The sequence below is a fragment of the Ruditapes philippinarum genome, unplaced genomic scaffold, assembly GCF_026571515.1.
Source record: "Ruditapes philippinarum isolate M1 unplaced genomic scaffold, ASM2657151v2 ctg353_1_1_1_1, whole genome shotgun sequence".
Taxonomy (NCBI): domain Eukaryota; kingdom Metazoa; phylum Mollusca; class Bivalvia; order Venerida; family Veneridae; genus Ruditapes; species Ruditapes philippinarum.
The window spans coordinates 92,654-117,647 of NW_026856948.1; the positions used below are offsets into that span (position 1 = coordinate 92,654).

The 24,994-nt window shown below is 34.0% G+C and overlaps 1 protein-coding gene across 1 annotated transcript; it reads right to left on the reverse strand.

Moving 5' to 3' along the window:
- Nucleotides 1–1,260: 1,260 nt before the first annotated feature.
- On the reverse strand, nucleotides 1,261–24,989 carry LOC132748234 (uncharacterized). Its single transcript, XM_060737797.1, has 10 exons — nucleotides 24,627–24,989; nucleotides 22,823–23,015; nucleotides 21,612–21,731; nucleotides 20,185–20,373; nucleotides 17,730–17,773; nucleotides 16,447–16,480; nucleotides 15,789–15,965; nucleotides 14,753–14,887; nucleotides 13,977–14,179; nucleotides 1,261–12,595 (listed from the first exon to the last, which is right to left on the reverse strand). Exons 1-10 carry the CDS (start codon nucleotides 24,627–24,629, stop codon nucleotides 5,186–5,188), a joined length of 8,508 nt encoding a protein of 2,835 aa, XP_060593780.1. The 5' UTR covers nucleotides 24,630–24,989; the 3' UTR covers nucleotides 1,261–5,185.
- Between the last annotated feature and the right edge of the window lie 5 nt (nucleotides 24,990–24,994).

A 24,994-nucleotide genomic window follows, 5' to 3' on the forward strand; every position in this document is an offset into this window, starting at 1 on the left:
ATTTGGATACTACCTTAAAGCTGTACTTAAAGGCACAATATGCCTCAGAAACAAATAATTTTTTACTTCTTTAGCAAGTGCAGACATGAATAATTATTTTATAATGTTTAAATAATGGTTTTAGAGAAGATAGATGCTCATTACTTAAAAAAAGTAGCGGTAAGTAATAGAAAGAGCACCGAAACACGAGGCTATCTGATTTGTACGAGGGGGCGTAGCCCCCGAGTATAAATCAGATTGCCGAGTGTTTTGGTGTTCTTTCTCTTTTGTATCATAGTCAAACATGACAGCACGTTCCCTGTTGTCATAATATGAAACCCCAGAAAAAATGAACCAATTAACGAGCATTTGAATAATGATATTTCTGCCCCTTTCCCTTTCTCTGCCGTCACAATAAGTAAACCCCAGCAAAAATGAACCAATCAACGGGCATTATCTGGAGTGCGGGTAAATGATACCCGCACTCCAGTTACCGCACTGTGCATGTATATATATACGATTTAACTCGGACACTTTTTCAACAGAAAGGTCCCCAAACTATGATACAAGTAATAGAAAGAGCACCGAAACACGAGGTTATCTGATTTGTACGAGGGGGCGTAGCCCCCCGAGTTATAATCAGATTACCGAGTGTTTTGGTGTTCTTTCTCTTTTGTATCATAGTCAAACATAAACACACGTTCCCTGTTGTCACAATATGAAACCCCGGCAAAAATGAACCAATGAACGAACATCTGAATATGATATTTCTGTCGCTTTACCTTTCTCTGCCGTCACAATATGTAAACCCCAGCAAAAATGAGCCAATCAATGGGCATGCTCTGGAGTGCGGGTAACTAATACCCGCACTCCAGTTAACGCACTGTGCATGTTTATGTATACGATTTAACCCTGACACATTTTCAACAGAAAGGTCTCCAAACTATGATACAAGTGTTTAATAATTTGTCATAGTAAAAGGAAAATATAGGTAAAGTAGTATTTTGGCTTCAATACAAAATATTTAGTATTTTGGCTTCAATACAAAATATTAGCTCGCTTTAACTGTACTTATTGCGATAAAAAAGATGGTTCTGGTAATTGGCCAATGAGTAACTTTTTGAATACAATAATGTACACCAAAAATAAAAAGCTAGCTTTTGCGAAATAAAAATGAAGTATTTCTGAGGCATAATGGGCCTCTAATAAGATGACATTATGCAGCTTTCCTTCAACAGACTATGGAACATATCTTACTCTGCAAGAAAAAATAGGAAAACCTTCATTTTTCTAGTTTATTCTATGCAATATATACAGACGATTATAAAAATCTATTTACATACATTGTTACAATATAATTATATTCTACAAGTACCCGGTATGTATAATTCATAAATCTGTAATAAGAGTCAAACTCCATACAGCAACTGTACAATTTCTTTCCTTGTAAGATGATTATCCTATGTTAAATACGGTATAAAAATATCTTTGCTTAAAGATGGACTGGTAACCTTAACATGCCATAATTACCGTAAAATTCCTATTAAATGCCCCAGGGGTTAAACATTTTTGAAAGGGGCTGCATTATTTTAAAACACAGTTTTTCCTAAATCAAAAAATCATTGTAAATTATATGCTTGGTGTTAAACAAGTTTTCATAATAACATTAAAGTTTTAAAGTTTATAGGATACATTTTTTTGGTTCCTATAAAAATTATTGATTTACTCTTTGAGTTCATCACTGATGAGTAGATTAAAAAAAACTTAGGTGTTGGGCCTTTATTAGGGAAGGGGCGTTTAAATAGGAATTTTACGGTATTTCTTTAAATAAGCACAGAAACTTTATCAATAATTGCAGTGAAGTTTGATTTACTATAAAAATATCCTATCCCAATATATGTGAACACATTATATATCGGAATGGGGTATTGTTTTTACAGGAAACATGACTTAACTGATTTTTTTTAGTTCCTGTGAAATAACTAACATTTCTTTCTACAATGCATTCTAATGCAGTAATACATTTTCTTTTGACTAGAGTTTTCTTAGTACAAGTATTTTGATAAGGAAACTACCTAAAATTTTAAAATCTAATGGTGCGAAAAAAGAGAAGAAATTAAGTTATTAATCAGTTGACTTGGCAAAGACAACTTTCTATAGACCATTTGAGACAAAATACACATCAATAAAATTAAATATTTGCAAATATATTATTATAGAATATGCAAGAATTTCACATACTATATAGACTTTACCTAAAGGGCCAATTGTTTCCTGACAGTTGAAAGAAATTTTCAATAAGCAAACTTGAGAAATATAATTTTATAAATAATTTATATTCCCAAACTAGATATTTCACAGAATTATGAGTATGGCAGAATTTATTAACTTTATCACTAAAAGTCTACCTTATTTAACAAATGGAGCATGACAATTTTTTGCATATTTTGACGTGAATAAATTTTCTTTTTTTTCATAATTCAGGTGAAACTAGAAATGTTTAAAATTTGACAGACTTACTGTTTCTATAGTTAAAATTCTACCCCAATGAAAGAATCTTTTTAATTTTACCCAAATGAAAAATGTTTTTTGCATATTTTGACACGCTAATTCTATGGACAGCAAGTAAGGTAGTGTAGGTTAAATAACTTGGCAACATTATTTATTAAACCTATCATTTAATGCTTTCGCAGAAATAAACAAAAATCTGAAGTGGGCATGCTGCTTTAATAAAAAGCCTAGAAAATTGTTATCAGACATTACCTTTACGTATCTTACTAACATTTCTTACAGAAGTGTCATTACATTCATTTTACATCTACCTCATAATTATGGCAACACATACATACAAACTATATTTTTTCGACAACAAAATATAAAAATACCAAAAAAAAATAATAAAACATAAAAAAGAATCATCAGGTGATGTCATTAATGATGCAACTCATTGTCTTTATTATGATGATATCATGACATAAGTATCACAAATGATTACCCTAAGTTTATAATTATAATACATTAAAAACATGCTGTGGTTAAACCCTTACTTCCCTTGAGAGTTGAGACATTATTTTACTTATTGAACTCACTGTGGTATAAATGTCCATATTACAGCATTACAACTTTAAATGTCCATCTCAAACACACTGTTTTTACTCTAAAATACATGTATATTAGATATAGAATCCTCTTTACTCGAGAAAGAAAAACAAGAGGGCCATGATGGCCCTGAATGCGCTCATCTGTATATAGGCCCCTGGACTGGGGCCAGTTTAAACCCCAGGGCTTTTATTTGAACAAACTTGGTAGACACCCATTAGAAGATGTTTCATGCTAAACATCTAAGGTCTAGCTCGTTGGGTTTTTTAAAAGAAGATTTTTTCAAGTTTTTTCTTTACACATATAGATAAAAACAATGACACACCTGGGGCAGGGCCAGTTTTGACCCCAGGGCTTTTATTTGAACAATCTTTGTAGACACTTACTAGAAAATGTTTCATGCTTAATATCTAAACTCTAGCTATTCAGGTTTTTTCAAAGAAGATTTTTAAGTTTTTGCTATACACATATAAGGAAAATCAATGTCCCCGGGGATTGGGCCAATTTTGACCTCAGGGCTTTTATTTGAACAAACTTTGCAGACACTCACTAGAAGATGCTTTGTGCTTAATATCTTAACTCTAGCTATTTGAGTTTGGTTTTTTTCAAAAAAGATTTTTTAAGTTTTTGCTATACACATATAAGGAAAATCAATGACCCCGGGGCGGGGCCAATTTTGACCCCAGGGCTCATATTTGAACAAACTTGGTAGACATCCATTAGAACATGTTTCATGCTAAATATCTTAGCTCTAGCTCTTTTGGTTCTTTAAAAGAAGATTTTAAAGTTTTTACTATATGCATATAGGGAAAATCAATGGCCCCCTAGGGCCGGGCCAATTTTGACCCCAGGGCTTTTATTTGAACAAACTTGGTAGACACCCATTAGAAGATGTTTCATGCTAAATATTTAAGCTCTAGCTCTTTGGGTTCTTTAAAAGAAGATTTTTTAAGTTTTTACTATATGCATATAGGGAAAATCAATGACCCCCTGGGGCGGGCCAATTTTGACCCGAGGGCTTTTATTTGAACAAACTTGGTAGACACTCACTAGAAGATGTTTCATGCCAAATATCTAAGCTCTAGCTCTTTTGGTTTCTTAGAAGAAGATATTTAAAGTTTTTTCTTTTGGTTGCCATGGCAACCAGAGTTCTGCATGGAATTAAATTCTTTGAACAATTTTCAAAGGTGACCACCAAAGGAACATTCCTGTGAAGTTTGGATGAAATTGGCTTCGTGGTTTATGAGGAGATGTCATTTAAAGTAAAAGTTTACGGACGACGGAAAGACGACAGACGAAAAGTGATCACAAAAGCTCACCCTGTCACTTTGTGACAGGTGAGCTAAAAATGCAAAATTTTGTTTATAATTTCATCGAAGTCCTTTTTCTTAATGTAATAAAAATTTGCTTCTGGTCAAGAGTTTTAACTTAACAAAATTTAGGATCAATAAAACAAATCATTTATACAAGCATATAGTTTGGTCTATAGCAATAGACCAGTTGTCATAAAGCATATAAGCTAAACCTGTAGTAATTTGACCCATCATGCAATTCCAGAAAATTCAGCACTATTTTCATTATTTAGTTAGGTATGGTCTTCATTATTGGTATGTACTTATCGTTAACAAATCATGAAGAATTGTACTTTAAATTTACACCTTATGAACAGCATAAAGAATCATTTCTCTCGAAATCAGTCTAAATAGATGTTGTCTGCAACTTGGCATATCTGGACTTTTCAAAACTAAACCCATGATACAAACAAACTTTTACCGTCATAATAGGTAAATCCATATGTTGTACTTATTTTTTGTAAGTAACATATAACTGTAATTTTGAGTTTGTATACACACACGTACCCTGGGATTAGCTTGGAAAACCCGAAATATTCTGAATTTCAGAGTAAGTCAATTATATATAGTCTGCTCAACTACTGCTAAAGAGTATTTTTCATTGACACACATCTTTGACTTGATGCACCATACTTCAACTGAGGTAACTTCAATAAACACATATATACACTGAAGCCATAGTCTTTTGCACTTGCTTATTCATAAAGTCTACCTATTATCAAGATACTGCATTTCACGCACATAACGAAATCAGGTCAGCAAATACTTTTTTCATTGATCAATGTGTTATTTCCAGTACACGGGTGATTCAGACTTGCCGAGCAAATTCCACCATCTTGGTAACACACAATGCTTTCACACTCGTTGCAGGAAAACACATTCTTCAAATCGATCTGAGACTTTCCGAACAATGACACGCTTCCGTCATCACCTTCAACCACCGTGTACCTAAGAGATTCGTTATTTGACCCTGCCTTGTTAGCTTCTTCTTCTATCTCCCTATTCCTTTCCGTGGTCAGTCGTGACTGCATACATATGAAGAAGTCTTCAGCATTGCAGTATTCATTTTTGCAACTGATGCAAACAAATTTCCTTGAATTGTTAAAAGGAACTGTGCTATTCTCTTCTATGCCACATTCCCCTTCATGTTTCAAATCAAACACACCTTTTCTTGAAAAGCACTTAGATCCACTTGATTTATACTTCTCTGACAAGAATTTTAAATCCCGCAAGTACTTTGAAAGTCCCAAGATATACAAAAATGAGTTAAAGCAGACATGGCAACCTAGTAATTTCTTTTTCGTGTGGAAATCTTCGTCCGAAAACCCCTTAACAGCACATTCCCGTCTGTGTTCCAATAAAGTGCTCTGATGAAAAAAATATTCCATACAATCAACGCACTGTGCCAATATTTCCGTGTGTTGATTTATGAGGTGAAACTTTAATTGTTCGCAACTATGGAAACGCTTGTCACAATACTGGCACGAGAAATGGTCACCAAGGTGTTCCTGAACACTCTCAACAGTGGTGGCCACTGTATCTAGTAATTCTTTACAATCTTCTACGTAATACTGAAGCATGTACTCCTTCATACTCTTCACGGAAGGTTGGCCTGCATCTACCATCGAGCACGATACATCTGCAATATCCTTTCCTTTTGATAGGCTTTTGCATACATGGACATCATACTCGTAAATACTGTTAAATTTCATTATGCAATCAGGGTTTTTACACGCTAACAACAGCTCATCATTATGAGAAATGTTTATATGTGAACGCAGATCATTAATATGAAAAAATCTTTTCCCACAAAATTCACAAACTATACTCTTTCTCGCACTACGCTTACGGTAGTTTTGTATATATGTCCCTCCAGAGTTATATATAAATCTTTTTATTACTGGTCTTGTACTGGCATGGCTAATAACTTCATGCTGCTTTAAGTCAAATGATGTTTTAAAACAAACATCACACAATTTACATGAAAACACAGATGATTCAGAAACTTTACCACCTTTGTGATTTCCACAGTTATCTGTCAATATAGTTTCAGATTCAACTTTGCCATCTTCAGATATTCTCTCATTTTGGAGAACATTGTCCGTCTCCTTTTCAATGCTGTCTGGCAATTTCACATTGTCATCATTTTTCACTACATGATTGTATTTGTCAAGCAGGCGCTGGTGCAATGTTTCAGCACGAATATGATCTGATGAAGACAAATGATGCGAATGAACAGACTTATATGGGAAAATAACACAGCAGATGTGACAGAAACACACCTGTTTATCATCAGAGATTGGAAAATGGTTCGACATATGATTCACAATATCTTCTATAGTACAAATAGCCTCTCTGCAGACGCAGCATCTAAATGTGACTCCTTGATAGAATTTGCGTTTGAAATGTAACTTAAGACATTCGTTACTTGTGAAATTTATTGAACAGCATTGGCACTGTTGGCAATTAATGCGCTTTTCCAAATAGGATATCGGACATCCACTTGACAGAGCTGATCTGCAATGTCTATAGAAAGCAGTTTTATTTGCAAATCGTGTTCTGCATTTCAAACATGAAAAATATGTCAATGTTCTGTTCTTGTAATGCTGTACAATATGTGCCTGAAATTCTACATATGTGCGATATCTTTGAAGACAAAATCGGCACTCATGCTGGTGTTTCAATGCATAATGCTTATCACAACCTTGCACATCAAAGAATATTTGTGCACAATTATCTGCTGGGCATAAGTAGTCAGTCATTGTGGGATGAGCTGTTGTATAATGTTGAGAGAGAGTAGTTTCATGATCATAGGTTATGAAACAGAAGCAACACATGTAGATATCACTTTTCCTTGAACTCTCAGTGGGTTTGCTGATTCTTCTCATAGCCAATTCTCCAGGAGGGCAGTTTTCCTCTCCCGCCATTAAAGGTAGGTTATCATCCTGGTAGGTTACTTCCGCCATGCTTGAATCCATTATATGTTTTTTAGCATGCTTACGGAAATTCTCCAATGTGAATGTCTTCTTACAAATCACACATGGGTACAGTGTAATTACTTGTTCTACTTTAGGTGTTGTTTTCCCTGTCAAAGTCTGACTAAAATAAGATCCCTTTTGTATATCAACCTCAGGAAGGTTCCCCTCTGCATCGATTTCATCTTCATCCTTGCCACAAACATTCAAATCATCTTCACTTGGCATGTTTACTTCAATTTCACTTTCCAGTTCAGAATCTTTTGCAACAGCTTTGACCAAGTCAACAGCTTCAGTTGAACTAGCCAGTGATTTAGACTTTATGAAAGATTCATTTGCAGCATCTATACATGGTTTTGGTACATTTTCAACAAATGTTGTAACTGCAGACTTTTGAGTAGGCAAGTTAGTTGTTGTTGTTGTTGTGGAAACAGGTGTCTCACTTACAGTTGTGGATGGCAAGGTAGATAGTTTAACTGGTAATTGTGACAAAGGTGTGGTCACTTTTCCTTCTTTCAAAACTGAGATACTGTTTACAGCCTTTGATTCTAAAGTAGTACCAGCTTCTGTTGATTCTGTAACAGTCTCTAACTTCTTTTCTTTAGAAGGTGGCATTACTTTTTTTAGAGATGTATTTTCAAAAGAGAGTTTACAAATATGGGTGGAAATCTGTTCTATGTTACTCAGTGACTGCTTACAAATAGCACATGCTAAGCACAGCCCACTTTCTGACATGCCAGCTAAAATCTGAATTGCCGATTTGTTTGACAAAACTTTTACATCATCTGGACTTTGTAATGTCGAGTTAGATGAAACCTGTAAAGCCAATGGACTTTTCTCCTTTGAAGAAAAAGTTGCCGAACAGGAGGTTGGTGTTACAGATGGTGGGGAAAAAACCTTTCCCGATTGTTGGGTTGTACTACAGTGACTGGCTCTGGTCTGGTTAAATGCTGGGGAACTCTTGGCTCTCAACTTAGCTCCCAAAACAGTGTTTTCCAAACAGAGACTTTGCTCAAATTGACGCTTAGGTGCAGCTTCTGTTACACTGGCTGAAGGCTTCATTTGAACTGGGGGAGCTTGCTGACCAACTGGTAACCACATCAATTGGTATGATTGGGGCTTTGTAGTACTGACTGCTTTTGCCGTGTCTACTGTCTGGATTTCACTGCTAGTTTGTGGAGCATATATTATATTTGAAAAGGGAAACTTTGCTGAACTAGGTGCTGACTGCTGCAAACCTCCCTGTGTAATCAAAACTGGTGAAATTGCTGGTTTGTTAACTATAGATGGTTGATTTACTCTGCCAATCACTGTCTTCAGCATATTGAGTTGTTGTTGCTGCTGCTGTTGTAAAGTCATACTTGTTAAAATGTTTGATGGCGCTGTATTGATTGAAGTGACACCTGTCATTGTTTGTTTGGAATTGCATGCCATTACAGGAACACCTGGGGTAACTCTAGTTAGAATAAGAGACTGGTTCTGCAAAGATCCAACTAACGAAACTGGTAGAGAAGTAGATGACAAACTGACAGAGGACGAAACTGCAGCAGTACTAGCTCCAGTAGTGTGCATTTTCAAAACTCGGCTGGCCAAAGCTGATACTGGAAGGTTGATGCCAGTTGTTTGTGGAAAGGCAACAGGAATTGGGGAAACAGTGCTGACAGGTATTGCAGATGATAAACTCAGAATATAGGCCTGTGGAGAAGCAGTGGATACCACTGTATTGTTCAATGACTTTGTGCTCAATGATAATGGAGTCTGTGAAAGAGCTGATTGAACATTTGGTTCTTGTTTATGAGATTCATTTCCAACATGAACAGACGGAGTTGGTATACTTTGATTTTTTACTAATCCTTTTATTGTTTGTGTCTTGCCTGCTGAAGCACATGGTATCATTGATGATTTATTTATTGCCAAGACTGTTGGTTTTGTGACTCCACTGATCGCTTGTCTGGTCAATGGTCTACTTTGAGTAACCAAGTCCGAGTGACTGGATACAACTGTAACTGTTAAAGGACTTAACACTGGTGTTGCTACTTTGACACCTCCTTCCTTAACAAGCAATATCTTCTGCTGGAGTCTGTACAAGGTAGCAGCCTTTGCATTCATTCCAGCCTTGCTTTTATCAATTAATTCCGCTGATGAGGCTGGTGAAATTACATTCACTGATCCTGTAGGCTCTGTTTTGACAAACTGTTGTTGCTGAATGTTTTTACTTTGATTATTAACTCCAAAACTTTCAACAGAACTTTCCTTCTTACCATCATCATCAGGTTTATTGACCAGTTTTTTTCCATAAGAATCATTTAGTTCTGAGAGATTTTCATTTGTGGATTTGTGTTTTTTCGTGGAGACAGTTTCTAGCTGTACTTTATTTTTTCTTTTCAAATCTTTCTGTTTGTCCTTATCCTCTTCTCTCACAACCATTTCACCATTATTTAGTACTACAACAGACCCTTTTTCAAGTTGAACTATCTGTGCTATTGATGAATCACCTTTCTGTCTGGCCTGAGATGAATGCTTGATATGTTTTGCATCCTGACCTTCTGTTAAAGTGCTTAGGCTATATTTTGGTCCACTTTTTAAGGCAGCAGTTATTGTAGGAGATGCTTTTACTTTAATATCTTTTTGATCTTCATTCTTCACCTTTACATCTTGTTTGCCTTTCACTTTCAAGACCTTAGAACTTAGTTTATATCTCCTTCCTTTTGGTCGCTTCCCTGTGATTCTCTTCTCATCCGTGTCTTTTCTTTTCTTTCCTCTTGCTTTTTTATTAACAACTTCTTTCTTGATTGAATCTGTTTTTTCATTTTTAATCTCTGTCTTTGAGTCTTCAACACAAATTCTTGGACCAAGGTGTGTTTTCACATGCAGCTTTAGATCTGCAAAAGTTGCAAACTTATAACTGCATAAATTACAAATAAATGGCATTTTACCTTTACCCATGCCAACTCTGGTTGATACTAATCTTTGAGTAAGCATTACATTTTGTGATTTTGAAAGGTCATAAACAGAATGCGACTTCAAATGAGTGTCCAGTCTATTCGCTGGAAGAGTTTCTTTGCAAATGACACACGTACATTTATCATCATCAATTTCTTCACAGCATGGTTTACCAGGCTTAGAGGCTTTGTGAGTTTGTAGATGAGATTCTACATCATTTATATTAAGTTTTAAGTCACATATTCCGCAATGGAAGATATTCTTCCCAATTTTATCCTCAATGGTTTCTTTATGAGATTGCATATGTTTAATCATGTCTTCTTCACATTTGAATGTTTCTTGGCATTGACTACATTTCTGTTCCTTCTGAAGCATTCCCTTGGCTAATTTCTCTTCAGTTGTGGATGTTTCAACAAAATCATTTTCAGCAACTTTAAGCTTTTCTTTCTTCACTTCTTTAATTTCAGTAAAATTAATAACATCGCTACTTGTCTTTGTTACTTTTTCTGCCAATGACACTGGTTTTAAAACATTTTTGTCTATCTCTTCAACAATTTTATTTTCTTTAGGGAATACCTGAACCTCTGTTTTCATATTTTCTAACATTTTTTCACTGTTTTCACCATCAACAACATCATTTTTGACATCTTTTGGTCTTACTTCTTCACAGTTGTCTTCTAAACAGTCCATGGGTAGTTCAAATGATTCTTGTGATAAACATTTTCTCGATGAAGTGTCTTGCTTGTCTAAGTAAACATTATTTTTATCTGCAATAACTGTGCTGATAATGCCCGTAAGGTTTTCTGAACCAGCGACCGGGGTTATCACTGGTTCACCTTTCAAGTTTTTTTGACCGGTGTTATGAATTTTTTCTTTTAAATCATCCTGTCTTTCAATATCAGAAATGCTTTTAGCCACATCACCTGCCTCTGCAGCACCTTTTTCATTTACAGATTTACCAACTTTTGTTACTACCGGTTTAGTTTTACTTATATCATTAAGGACAACTTTTAGTTCTAACTTAGAACCTTTACTTGCAACTTCTTTCACTTTACCCTTTGCTTGAAGACATATTTCACAATTAACACATTCTTTCACTGTTTGGTAGTTTTTCCCACAGTTTCCACACTTGTATAACTTAGTGCCAGACTCATGACTTTTATTGTGTTTCTGCAGTTCTTCAACAGTTGAAAAATGAACATTACAAACATCACATATGTGACCATGTTTTCCAGCAGGGAGATGAGACTCAATATGGCTGAGGTAAACATCTTTATCTGTCATTACATTCATACAGACTGAACACTTATATTCGGTTTTGTGAACTGAAACATGAGTTAACAATTCTTTTGGATCCTCAAATCTCTGGGGACATAAAGCACATTTGTATGGCTTTCCTGAACTATTATCCTGCTCACTCTGTTTAACAATGTGATCTTCTGATTTATCTACGCTTTCATGTAATACAGTGACACCATTCTTGTTTTTGGCTTCATCTTCATCACTTTTTTCTGGGTCTGAAAGTGGTATCTCTACTTGCTTTGAAATAGCTACTTTGCTTCCATCATTAAGCTCCATGTAAAACACATTTTCCATAGAAATAACTTCCTCCTCAACTTCTTCTGTCTCATCATCAAGTTTCTCTTCTTCCTCCACTGCTTCAGTTTTTATACCATCTTGTTCACCCATCTCCTTTAACCCACCTTCAGTCTGTTCTATTTCTGAAGTTAGAGATTTCTTATCCTCTTTCCCATCCTTTTCATCACCATTTTCAAGTTCCATACTTTCAGTCTCATTTTCATCTTTTGATCCACTTTTAAGGGAAATAAGTATTTCAGCATGAACAAGATCTTCCATTGAATGCTGTGCTTCGGCATGTTTTCTTGCCTTTTCTTCTTCCTCTTCCTTACGTTTAAGTAACAATGACAACTGGCGTTTTGTACGTGGTTCACCTGCCAGGCCATAATTTCCAAATTTGTTTGAGTAATCTCCATCTGTGGCATTTGATCGCCTACGTTTTTGTACCATTTTCGAAACAGTACTTTTCTGGCCTGTCTTCTGTTTAGATGTACTCATTGACAAGTCAAGGGCAACTTCTGGTATCTGGGATTGAGGGTGTTTGGCAAGAGCACCAGCCACAGAGAGGTCCAAGACTTGATCCTCTATATAAACTTCTGAACTTGTCATTGAATTATTTGAGGATAAATCAACCACTTGGCCATCTTCTATTACCTCCTCCGACTCATTCTGTAACAGAAAAACAAAGAAAATTTGAAAATAAACTGTGATTTTATGCTTAACAGGGTTCAAACAAAAATCTGTCAACTAAATTTAAGATCTTTTCAAAGACTTTTTTTGCCAATTTTGTATTTTCAAGAAGTCCCGCAATAAATTTTGTGCTTACAATCAGTGTCCAACAAAAATTTTAAGATTTCTGTCTAAAAGCAAATTGTACACTTTAGACAACATATCAAAGTGATTATCCTGCGTTTTCCTGGTGGCTGTTTCTTTACTTCTCTATGCACTGTCACTTTCTCCCATACCGTCAATTTCACTTATCTTCGCCATACTCGCCAGCACTCAGCAAGGGGCATTTCAAACATCAATTTTTTTTATTACAAATCAATAATCTGAAGCAACTTTATTTGGAATTTACATTTTTACATTCTAAATACATTTTTAAACCAAAGTTTTCAAGGTTTACTTTTGTTTATACTCATGAAAACCAGTAATGTAAAGGTGATGAAGTTTTACATATGTATACCAATATCGAGGACGTAGAACACATTTTCTGTTTATTTTGTACTCATTTACATTCCTAACATATTTTCGGCAAAGTTCTACTTTTCATTTTTAACATAAATGATTTTTATTTCTTATTTCATTGATAATGACTGTTATTTCTACAAAAAATAGAGATTTTCAAGGATGTATTTTCAAATCAAGCCGTTTTTAAGGGCATTTTTTCTGGAGTTTTCATATAGACATATAGGCAGAATTAAAACTGTTCAATGGAATTAAACTTTAAACTTGGCATGTTTTTAAGCACTTTTCAGGACCTGTGTGAACTTGTTATATATAAAAATATTTGCTTCAATCAATAATCCTGGATCACATTAATTTTACATGCGGCTCAATTTTTTCATACATAAATCAATCCTAGTAAAAAGGGAGTTTCCACTTAAGAGAAGGGTTATCTTTATATATAAACATTACAAATGTCACAAAATTAAACATTTAATGCTGAAAGAAGTATATAAGTTTTATTCCCTTTTGAGCTAAAATAAATGCGCTTTTAAAACTATTTCTTAAAATTTTTAACTGTACTTAGTTGATATAATATTTCATAGTAAACCAGTATCATCTGTGTTTTCAATTCCTGAAGTTTTCACATATTTTAAAATCAATATGAATTTAAAGTAATAAGCCTTATAAGGCCAATGATGACAATAAACAAATGCAAAATATAACGTTTCAAATTCCAGCTTTGTCACTTTAGCTTCCTTCCAACTTTAACTTATTAATTAAATTTAATAATTTAAGCACAAATGACAATCTGTGAAATTTTGGACACCCAATTTTGTTCTGTTCAGCTGAATACATATAAGGCTTTCTATACTCTTAATACCTGATAACTATCCTGTGTAAAGCCCAGGACTTTTTTCTCAAGGTCCTCAATTTCTTGCTGTAGTTTTTCTGTTGGCTGGGTGTGTTTCCGAGCACCATATTCTTCCCCTGACAACAACTTGTCCTGGTGTATGATGAGAAAATGCTGGAACAAGTCCACCTTTGTAGGAAACACTTTCTCGCACCAATTACACAGAAACACATCTGTTAAAAGAATACAGTTTTGTTAAAAAACATCCTTTCGTCACTTTGAATAACATGCATTTAAAAGTTTACAATGTACTGAAATAGCCTTAAAGTTTATCTTATTTCAAATCACTTCTGGAAACAAGTTTTGGACATGATATATAATATTCTAGTTAGAGCTGCTCTGTTTTTAAAAGAGATCAACCTATTCAGTGACAGTACCTGTGTTTACAGTATAAAAGCCATACACATTTTGAACAGGAGAATGTTTATGCTATGGACAGGTATATTTTGTTACATGCCAAATAAAATAACTGCAATCATATAACAATTGACCTTACTGGTCTGCAACCAAAGAAATACCCAAGTAGCCTTTGTAGCTTAGTGGATAATGGATAATGTTGCTGACTAAGTGGTTGCCAAGGGTTTAAATCCTGCCAAGAGATTAAATTTCATCATGTAAGAAAGTTATGCAGCTAGTTTATGTACAGTCAGTGGTTTTTACGTTAGACACCTGCCCCTGTCTGTAATAATTCAGAGTTATTATTAAGACTTAACAAAAAGCACACAAAGCATGTTCAGACTACTCACTGAGAATTCCAGAAACTTCCTTCTTTCTTCGTTTTCGATCACTCTGCCTAATATCGAGCTTCATCTTTGACACCTCACCAAGACGACTAAGCTGCTCAATAGAGATCTTCTCCAAGGCAACAGCATCCCCACCAGCTTTAACAAACAACGTAAAATGGCACTTCTTAGTATATTATATACAGGTTATATATCTCAAAATTACCTTGTGACATTTAATGAAACTTTTGATTATTTCAATATAGAATATATCTTCTTTAAATAAGACAGCAGTTTAATTTTTCAAACAAAATCTTTAGAGAAAGCAACCACAGCACTGATCAATCACTTAAGTTTAAATAAAAATGTAAGCCTATTATATGAACTGAAGACAAAGGGTGCTGTGGCCTTGTGGTTAAGGTGTCTGCCTCTCAACCCAGAGATCATGGGTTCGAGTCATACTCCGGTCACAACCATGTTTCTTCGTATGACACCTGTACTGGTCGGTTCCATGAAGCAGACGGAAAGTGATTAATATAAGTTGCAAGAACTTGTTTTGCAATCAAGCTTAAATAAATTTGTTTAAACCAACTGAAGACTTAGCTCATAGCAGTGTTAAATATTCCAAACTAAAAGTACATACATACAACCATTCAGCATTTGGCCAATAGTAAACTCATAGAATGACTCCTTGAACAACAAAATTGTACTGTTCAGGCAGCACACCTCCAGTTTTTATTTGATTTGTATGGAAAGTTGAAACATATTCTAATAAATATAGCTTTTGTCAAGTCAACTATTCAAGCAATTTGGCATAATTTACCTAGCATAATGCCTTCCAAAGAATATACCTATTATTAAGAAAAATAAAATTATAATTGCTTATTGTAATAATTCTTTCGTATTTATATAGATTTATATAGAGATAAAACAGGACCGCAGATCTACTGCAGATAATGCCGGGTATTCGAATAAAGGGTTGTCAAATAACCAAGGTCGGACTGTTCATTCAAATTTTCACCTGAACTAAAAAATAGATATTTTATATATAAATATATACCAGCTAGTGATGCAGTAGCAGCAGCCAGTATTTCCTGTAAGTTGTCCATACCGCCAACAATGGGCTGTACATTATCCTTGCTGTCTGCTTCAAGAAGCATATCAACGCCTGAGGGAACCAGCTGATGTAAGTTAGGAATACTGGAACCAGACGCTCCACTTCCTTCATAAGATGTTCCTACATTCAAAAAACAACCATTGTGCAATATAACATTGTGCTGTTTGAATGTTAAAATGCTATTTTTTTTTAATTGAAAACATGACACTGCAGAGCTAGATTTTGTAAATTATCGTAAGATGTCAATACAATTTTTGTATCTACCTAAATTTTTTCAAAGTTTTTGTTGGTTGCATTTATTATTTAAATAACGTTGGTTGCATCTATTATTCAAATAATGTCAAAAATGTCCTTTTCTTCATCACAACTGGAACCCTACATTGAAATACACTGGAACCCTACATTGAAATACACTGGAAACCCTAATCATCAACCTTTCTGGGTAAAAAGTTCAGATTATAAAGATTTACAATGTTACCTAATAACATTTATTTCCTTGGTGGTTTACATATATTAAATTACATTATATGATAACTATCTTTGTTCACTTTTCCCAAAATTGCATGTAACTGAATGAAATAAAAATTTAGTATTCTCATACCTTCTCCAGAGTCATATGACATCACAAACCCTTCCTGCAAAAAGACAGAACATAAAATTATTACAACAAGGTGTATTCTATTAGTTATAAACACTTCCGACAGGTTATATGGCCCTATATAAACAGCTATTTGTATATAGCTACATGGGTTATATTGCAACCATTTATATACGGCCATATAACCTGTCATGAATCTTTATGAACAATTAACATGACAGCAGCTGTGTATATAAAACTATATATATATAAACATCTTGATCATCCAATGAAAAGCGATGTTACAAACATGCAGTATTATAGTGTATAATATACCATACACTGTTAATGACAATGTCTCTGTATACAAATAGTCATAATGAATTTCCAATCAACCATTATAGAGCATTTTTGTTTGGGGTTTAAGTGACATTCACTCCAGAAAGGACATATGTCGACTGAACTTGACTAGATTACCTAAAACCAGAGGTTACAGCACTCACTGTGCATAACTTCAGACATGAACAGGCACTCAAGAACAAGCAATGACCTTCTATAAACTTGTTGGATAGCTTCCTCAAAAGAATTCAAAAGTTCATGGTGGGATTCGTAACTAACTGCAATCAGTATATACTGCTAGGTCAGTGTGTTCAACCATGTTGCTCATAATGCTGACATTTTAATATGGATACAATAAACAGTCCTCATCTCACAGCATAGTATATGTAGTAAACTTGTAATTTTCATGATTGTATATGAAGGTGGAGTTGTTAATCAGTGGATCAAGGCATATTTATAAAAACAGCAAAGTTTATTTTTCAATATACATGTAATTGTCTGTTTGTCTGTCTATCTGGTATTTATGCTGATCTCAGCAGTCAGGCCACCTAACCTGTTTTCCTGGATTACTATCAACCAATCACTACCAATTTCTTCACAAGTGAACGACTATTATTCCCATATAATTTCTGAATCCTTGAAAATAATAAAAGACCATTAAAAATTCAAAATCCATGTCCAAGATCAACTTCTGCTTACCCAAGGATCAAAAAGCCAATTTTGGATTACTAATCAAATATTTTCTCTACTGAGTAAAGTTTGTTTGATTGGGTTTTATGTTACATCGACACATTATAGGTCATTTGACGACGTTCGAGCTTTACTGGTGGAGGAAGAGCTTGTTTGCCCTTCTGTTCATTATTTCAGGCATGAACGGGCATCTGAGAAGAACCACCGACGTTCCCTAAGCTAGCTGGACTGAGTTAAGTAAGTGCCCTATTGTCCTATATAACTTAATTAAAACTCACCTTAAATTTCACAAGTTGACTGTCATCTTTGTATTCTAAAGGTTCTGAAATGGCAAAGAAACACATTAACAAAGGAAATATACTAGTATTAACTGCTTGTGAAAGAGAAATGTAATGCATGGAATGAAAACACAACACCAGTAAATGTCAGTGAAAAACCAAAGGAATAAGTACACAAGGTATCAGATCAAATAAAAACCTAGTCCACTGGAGTTCAGCGAAATAGAAATTAAGCTCATAAATTGTCAGTGAAATAAAAAGCAAGTACGTGAGATATCAGTGAAAATAGAATTTAAGTAAATGGAAAATCAATGAAATAGAAAGCAAGCATGTGGGATATCAGTGAAAAAGAAGGCAAGCATGTGCAATATCAGTGAAACAAAATTTAAGTAAATGGGAAATTAATGAAATAGAAAGCAAATACATAAGAATTCAGTGAAAAAGAAGGCAAGCATGTGCAATATCAGTAAAACAAAAATTAAGTAAATGGGAAATCAATGAAATAGAAAGCAAATACATAAGAATTCAGTGAAAAAGAAGGCAAGCATGTGCGAGATCAGTGAAACAGAATTTAAGTAAATGGAAAATCAATGAAATAGAAAGCAAGCATGTGGGATATCAGTGAAAAAGAAGGCAAGCATGTGCAATATCAGTGAAACAAAATTTAAGTAAATGGGACATCAATGAAATAGAAAGCAAATACATAAGATTTCAGTGAAAAAGAAGGCAAGCATGTGAGATATCAGCGAAATAGAAAGCAAGTAAATGAGATAAAAAGCAAGTACATAAAATGACAGTGAACTAGAAAGGAAACATATGAAACATTAACTCAGTGAAGTAAATGAAGAATGTGAAATACCACTTGAATAACATCCATATAACAGTAAAATTATGAAATAGCAAAACTGTGTACTTTTTGTCAAAACATTTTCTTGCTCATTGAATGCTAAATTGACCTTGATTATGTACCTGGTATATTTCTGACAGCTTGATATAAAATTTATTTCCAACCTATTGCCGACTTATGTGTTACATTAAAGAATGAGAAAGTATGTCAGAGCTCCAGATAGCGTGCGTATAAGCGTAAAATACGCATAGAAAATCTAAAATACGCATCACTTTCAAAATTCGTGCGTCAAAGTTACGCACAACAAAATGAAAATACGCTTGTATGTCAAAATTTAAGCGTAAAAGAATAGAAGTGTAAACATTTGATATTCAGATAGAGGATGTTTTGAGCAAAAAAATACAATATATTTCCATTTTATTGCATTGAAAACTATAAGTTCTGTTGTCAACAACGCATGTTAAAAACGAAAGTAGCAGGAAGTACAGAAGGGAGGTAACTCCCGTAGATCAACCGATATAAACTTTTGCCAGATAATTATCGTAGGAGTTAACATAGTATTTAGTTTGTTTAGGCATCTATTGACATGCTTATGTCTCAATATAAACAAAAATATATTTTAATTTCTTTCACTTTTGTTGTTGGAACAAAATAACATTAAATTTTCTTTTTCACCTGCAGTTTTGTACTCAATATTTTCGTACCCAGTCTACAGTTACAGACAATTTTCTCTCAGACCAATACTTTTTTTTTAAGGAAAGATAAAAAAATCTTGTTTATTTTTCATTAATTCTAATTTCAACTATAATTGTTCAAACTGGCGCACATGATAAGCTACATGCCAACAGAAATAAAGAAAGAAAAATATTGACTCCTAGAAAATATATTAATTTCAGGGCTTCCACTAGTGGAAGTTTTGGAGTCATTTACTCCTCCATTTTGGCATGTGACTTTCGAAAATCTAATACTTTTCCTTCTTTACCAATATAATGTGACTTCCAATATCAGAGATTTTGAAGTCTTTGACTTCCAAATTTTGAAAATGGAAGCCCTGATAATTTTGCTGTGTATCCTAAGCTTGAGTTCCAGTATACTCTGGAAGTCTGACTTTACAGGGCACGTTTTGTATTGCTTCACATTAAATCAGTATTTTATTTTTAAAGGTTTTTCTAAAAAAAGAAAATAAACAAACAACAAAAACAATAAGTTTAATTTGCTTATAAAAAATGCAAATGCTTTTTTGACAGATTTTACCCCTTAAGTTTTTCAGATTTTACATTTTACCCCTCACTCTAAATTTTGAGGGGTAAAAACCCCTTGGCCAAAAAAATTATCTGGAGCTCTGTATGTTACCATTCACCATTGTCTTTTATTTCCAGGAAACAGTAGACAGAGTATTTAATAAAATATGAAGTTCTTAACATTTTTTTTCGCAACAATATACAATGTATAGTACACATCCTGAATTAATATGTCCCGTTTTTCTAACAAGCGTCTAAAAAGTCATAGTGTAACAAAATATTGATTAAAACAAGAGGGCCATGATGGCCCTGAATCGCTCACCAGAAACAAATGTTTCAGTTCTGGTGAGCTAAAAAGATTGTGTACCTTTCTTTTTCCGAGGTTTTCCATCTTTACTCAATTTAGCCTCTTTTTCATCCAAAAATCTGTAAACCTTAAATGCATTGTTACCCTTCTTCACACCTTGCTCTTTCATTTCGGTGACATCTGGCAAGCTGTTTAAAGCACAACGGAAGTTTGCCTTCCATCTCTTATGGTCAGAATCTTGATGACGTCCTAAAATTGTAACAAATGTTGAAAAACTTGAGCAGAACCTTGTACATGTTGTATAATATACATGTACTTCATTAAAAACACAATAATACTTTAATTGAAGGATTTTTTAGTGAACCAATGTTAACTATAACATGAGAATCAATCTAATACTAGGATTTATGCATACATGCCATAATTTTTGGACAGCTTTCCGGGACACTTTTCACCGCGGCAATAATGGATACATGTGTAGGCAGTTGTGGAAAAGGGGGGGGGGGGGGGGGGGGGGGGGGGGGGGGGGGGGGGGGGGGGGGGGGGGTGTCAATCGTATAACGTTATTAAATTAGGACGACTTTCTCCTGAATTTTAATAATAAACAGTTAACTTACTAGTTATAGAAGTAGTCTTTTAGGTCGACATATTTATCATTTTATAGTATTTCTTTATTTCATTTTTATTCCCTAAAAGGCTATAAACCCGGTGAATGGGCGCAGCCATGTTGTTCACCCGTTATATCTTAAAGTCGTGATAATTACTACATGTCACGTAATGCAATTCTTCCAGTCATAAAAACACCTTTAATTTTTTATTTGATAGATATATTTACATTGTTTGTAATAATTAGACTTTCGGCAAGTTAGCGATTGACTTAAAAATTAATGATTATCGGGGATTAACGATAATTGTTAAGGGCCGTAAACCAATAATTAACCCGACCATTAAACGCTGCCGAATTCAACAGAGAACGTTAATTGCAGATGCATGAAGAAAGCTATTGCCGAGGGGAATCGACAGTCGATAATTGGGGGGCTGTATATTGTAAACTTGTAAGTGTCAACGTTCCTGTGTATTATGTGAACCAGGTCAGAATATGTTTTACGATCGAGAGGTGAAATGTGCGAGATTTGATTTAAGAAAATTTATGAAAATTTTGCAAAATATCCTGATTTTTTTTCCGGGATCAAATCAATGCCCGGGACATCTCCGGGACAGACATCCGATTTCCGGGACAATCCCGGGCACCCGGGACGTTATGGCATGTATGATTTATGTAAAAAAAATTTGAAAAGTAACAAGGTCTGACCTAAAGACAGCATGCTCCATTTTCTCAGTGCTTTGCAGTAAGAAAATGGCATAACTTTTTATTACCATGTTTGTCACTGTGTGCACAGAACAGCCCCTCTAGACCCAACCTACATTATTTATTCTACCCTGAAATACTTGATATCTCTTTTGAATAAACAGTGATGTTGACTTACCAGTGTGTATGGCCCATCTTTCAAACAGGTTAGTATCTTTCTGCATATTAAAACATTGGTTGGCAGCATGTTTCCAGGAAATACGGAATATCATTTCAGTTCTCTCTTGCCAGACTAGACCTAAAATATCATGGGAATATTCAATCAAAAATCTACTTTAATAAAACAGTGATATAATAAATAATTATCATTTCTTCATTTCATAAAACACTGATAAGTATATTCAGGTTTTTTTTTCCAGGATTCTGGAAACATGACCCATACCCATGGAATTGGGAATTTAAGCACTATTTTGTTAATTGGGAAAATATTCATGACTTAAATTTTGCAGTGATTAATAAATGAATGCAAAGAATCACTGTCTTGGATGGCATCTTCAAACATTTGAACACCATAACAGTGAAGAAATCCTTATTTTCAAAGATTTGTTTGTTATTCAATATTTTTATTCTGTAATTTTCAACTGGGAATTTTTTCCTGAGGATTGGGAAAATTATATAATATTTTCAATTGGGAATATGACCGAATATCAGCTATAAAATAATAAAAAAAAAAAAAAATCAAAATCCCTGAATATTATAAGTGCAAATTTGTTAATCAGTTCACAATAAAAGAGGTCTTCCTCCAATAGTAAAGCTGGAATGTCGCCATATGACCTATACTGTGTCGGCATGATGTAAAATCCAATCAAACAAACAAACAAATAATTATAGACAAAGAATCATGTTACATCTTGTACTTTATACTTTTGTATTAATTCTCTTGTCTGTTAAATAACTACTGGTACTAAAATTACAACAATTAGGCATTGGCACTTTTTATACCCAAATTTTATGAGTTTCACAATTAAAAGAAAATAATCCAAATTAAGAATGTCCCGGTTCCATTTCCAAAAAGGGGAAATAAGTACTGCACTATATAATACTTTTAAATAAATACTATAAAAAGTTAACAAATTAGCAAAGGTTGCAGTGGCACAGTGGTTAAGGTGTCTACCTATCTACCGAGGGATTATGGGTTCACACCCAAGTTGGGCCAACCAAAGGATTATGTGTTCACGCCCTAGTTGGGCCATGGCCATGTTCCTGGACCAACATCAGAGCAAGTTATTCTGAAGACATTAACTTAAATTTTTTAAGTAGTTGCAACAACTTGTTTCACTATTTCAGCTTTAAATAAATGATAATGTTTAAACTAAATTAGTAACAGACCAGGTATATCATTCTGATCCAGGTGATCAATTAGCCATGGTCTCATCCGCTGCCTCTCTACAGGCCGTATAAACCTGGTCTTGTCAGTGCGAACCCCACCCTGGGCACGGTTAGTTATCCTTGGTTCAATGCCCACGTTCATCCCCTCATGCTCTATATCCGCCGCCTGATAATCGTCATCCATATCGGTGTCCTATAACATATAAAACAAGGTAATTTTTCATGCAGATTGGCATTGCCTTTAGATTTATTTAAAATTTAACAGTTACATTATATAACATAAATTAAACTTTAAGACATTTTATTATGCATAAAGGCTTTCAGACACCAAATATATTATTAATTAATATTTACATTTTAATAACATAAATTCAAAAATCTTTTTTATATTATTAACCACTTATATTCAATTTTTCATGGAAAAAGTAGGAAATTATTGATTCAGCCATATAATCACAGTCAACCTAACCATTTTGGATGTTTCAGTCAATCTTTGGATCAGACCCTTTAAAGATAAGACCCTTGAACACAATAATTTAGTATGAATACACAGAAAGAATATAGAATTTCAGACGAGCCTATGCTAAAACATATATCACATGTAAACAAAAAGTAAGTTAATGTTGCAATTCTTACTGAAGAAAAAGTCCACCTAAATATGTTTTTAGAACCAGAAAGAGCAAATGTTTACCTGTTCACAGTATTTTGAATTTGGTTAATCAATTAATCAAATTTGTGTTTTACCTATAATTTGACAGCTGTATGATCTTAAATAATATTTAAGGACTGAAGGTAAATTTACTAAGACTAACAATAAATTAATAACAAAATAAAAATTTGTCATGTTGTTCCACTTTACAAAAGCCTGCAATTGAAGGTCTTCAACGGTCTCGAATGAATGTGGAAAAGAGACTGCCGTTAAATTTACTTTGTAATGATATCTTACATTATTATAAGCAATTGATTTGGGTCAAATTTAAATTCTTTCATTTTTTTTTTACATATGTGTATGTGTATTTAACCTTTTTGAAAGGTAATATTTCCCTACGAAACACTGATATTCAGCAGTCTCCAATTTGAAGGGAACAAATTATAATTAGATATCATATCACCTTTGATGTATATATTGCAGAACACTATAGTGATTTTGCAAAATCCTAAAAAAAGTCTTACAAGTTATTTTTTTGGGAAGCAAATTGACTGCTTTACATTACTAACGTTTTAGAACTTCAGAAAGGCTCTTAACCCTGTTCTTGGGCAAACTCATGCCCTGCCCCCAGAGCGAGTCTGCCACTACTTTCACTTTCAGTTTGAAAGCCATAAATGTGAAAGTAACTTTTAATTTTGTTATTTTTCCAAAGGAATCATATTAAAAGTTGTTAAAAAGCTACTGCCTATTGAATTAAAGAGGAAATATCAAAATCACCATTTTTATAATTTTTGGCTACTTTTCTTTTGATGGGAAATTATGTTGCCTCGTTTTAGCGTTAAAAACCACGTGACCCCGCATCGCGAAGCCACCATTCAAGTTTCATTATGAAACTATCTAAAAACTAGACTTGTTTATCGATGCAATACCCTGTTAGTTACAGAAATGTTATAATGAAAAAACGAATAATAAACCGTCATCTACACTTAGCTATAAAATGAAACGCGCTAATGTTGATCTCGTGTTTTTTCGAGTTGTCGAAATTGAATATGAAAGTTGACCTATTTTTCTTTCAGATATCACAATATTTTGGAATGATCGCACATACAATGAAAATATAAAGTTGACATAAAGAACAATAACTACATCACTCACCATATGACACAGATAATATGTGCATTCAAGCACCTATCGGCGCTAGAACACACAAAATCCCGTTGCAATAACATCCGCCATGAAAACCGAAAGAGAGTTTTCCCAAGGATATGAAGGATGCAAATATTTTTGTAGTTTCGAAATTAAAATGAAACTTTTAAAATATTGCAGCACATAAATAAAATTTCTTTATTTATTTAATCATTCACCAAAATTATGTTAGAAGTAAAATGCCATTTTAAAGTTTTACAAATATTACCAACTATAATGTCAAATAGAAATTGCGCATAATATTTGCTGCTCCTATGACGCGAATATATCACGTGATCAAATAACGAAAGTAGTCTGCTAAAATACTTGGGTTTTTG

Bases quoted from the DNA above. Each gene is read 5' to 3' on its own strand.
- LOC132748234 (XM_060737797.1), bottom strand. The intron at 15,966-16,446 runs GTATGAGAATAC...TTTTGAATGTAG, and splicing joins GTCATATGACTCTGGAGAAG to GAACATCTTATGAAGGAAGT. The intron at 12,596-13,976 runs GTATTAAGAGTA...TTTCTGTTACAG, and splicing joins TTACACAGGATAGTTATCAG to AATGAGTCGGAGGAGGTAAT.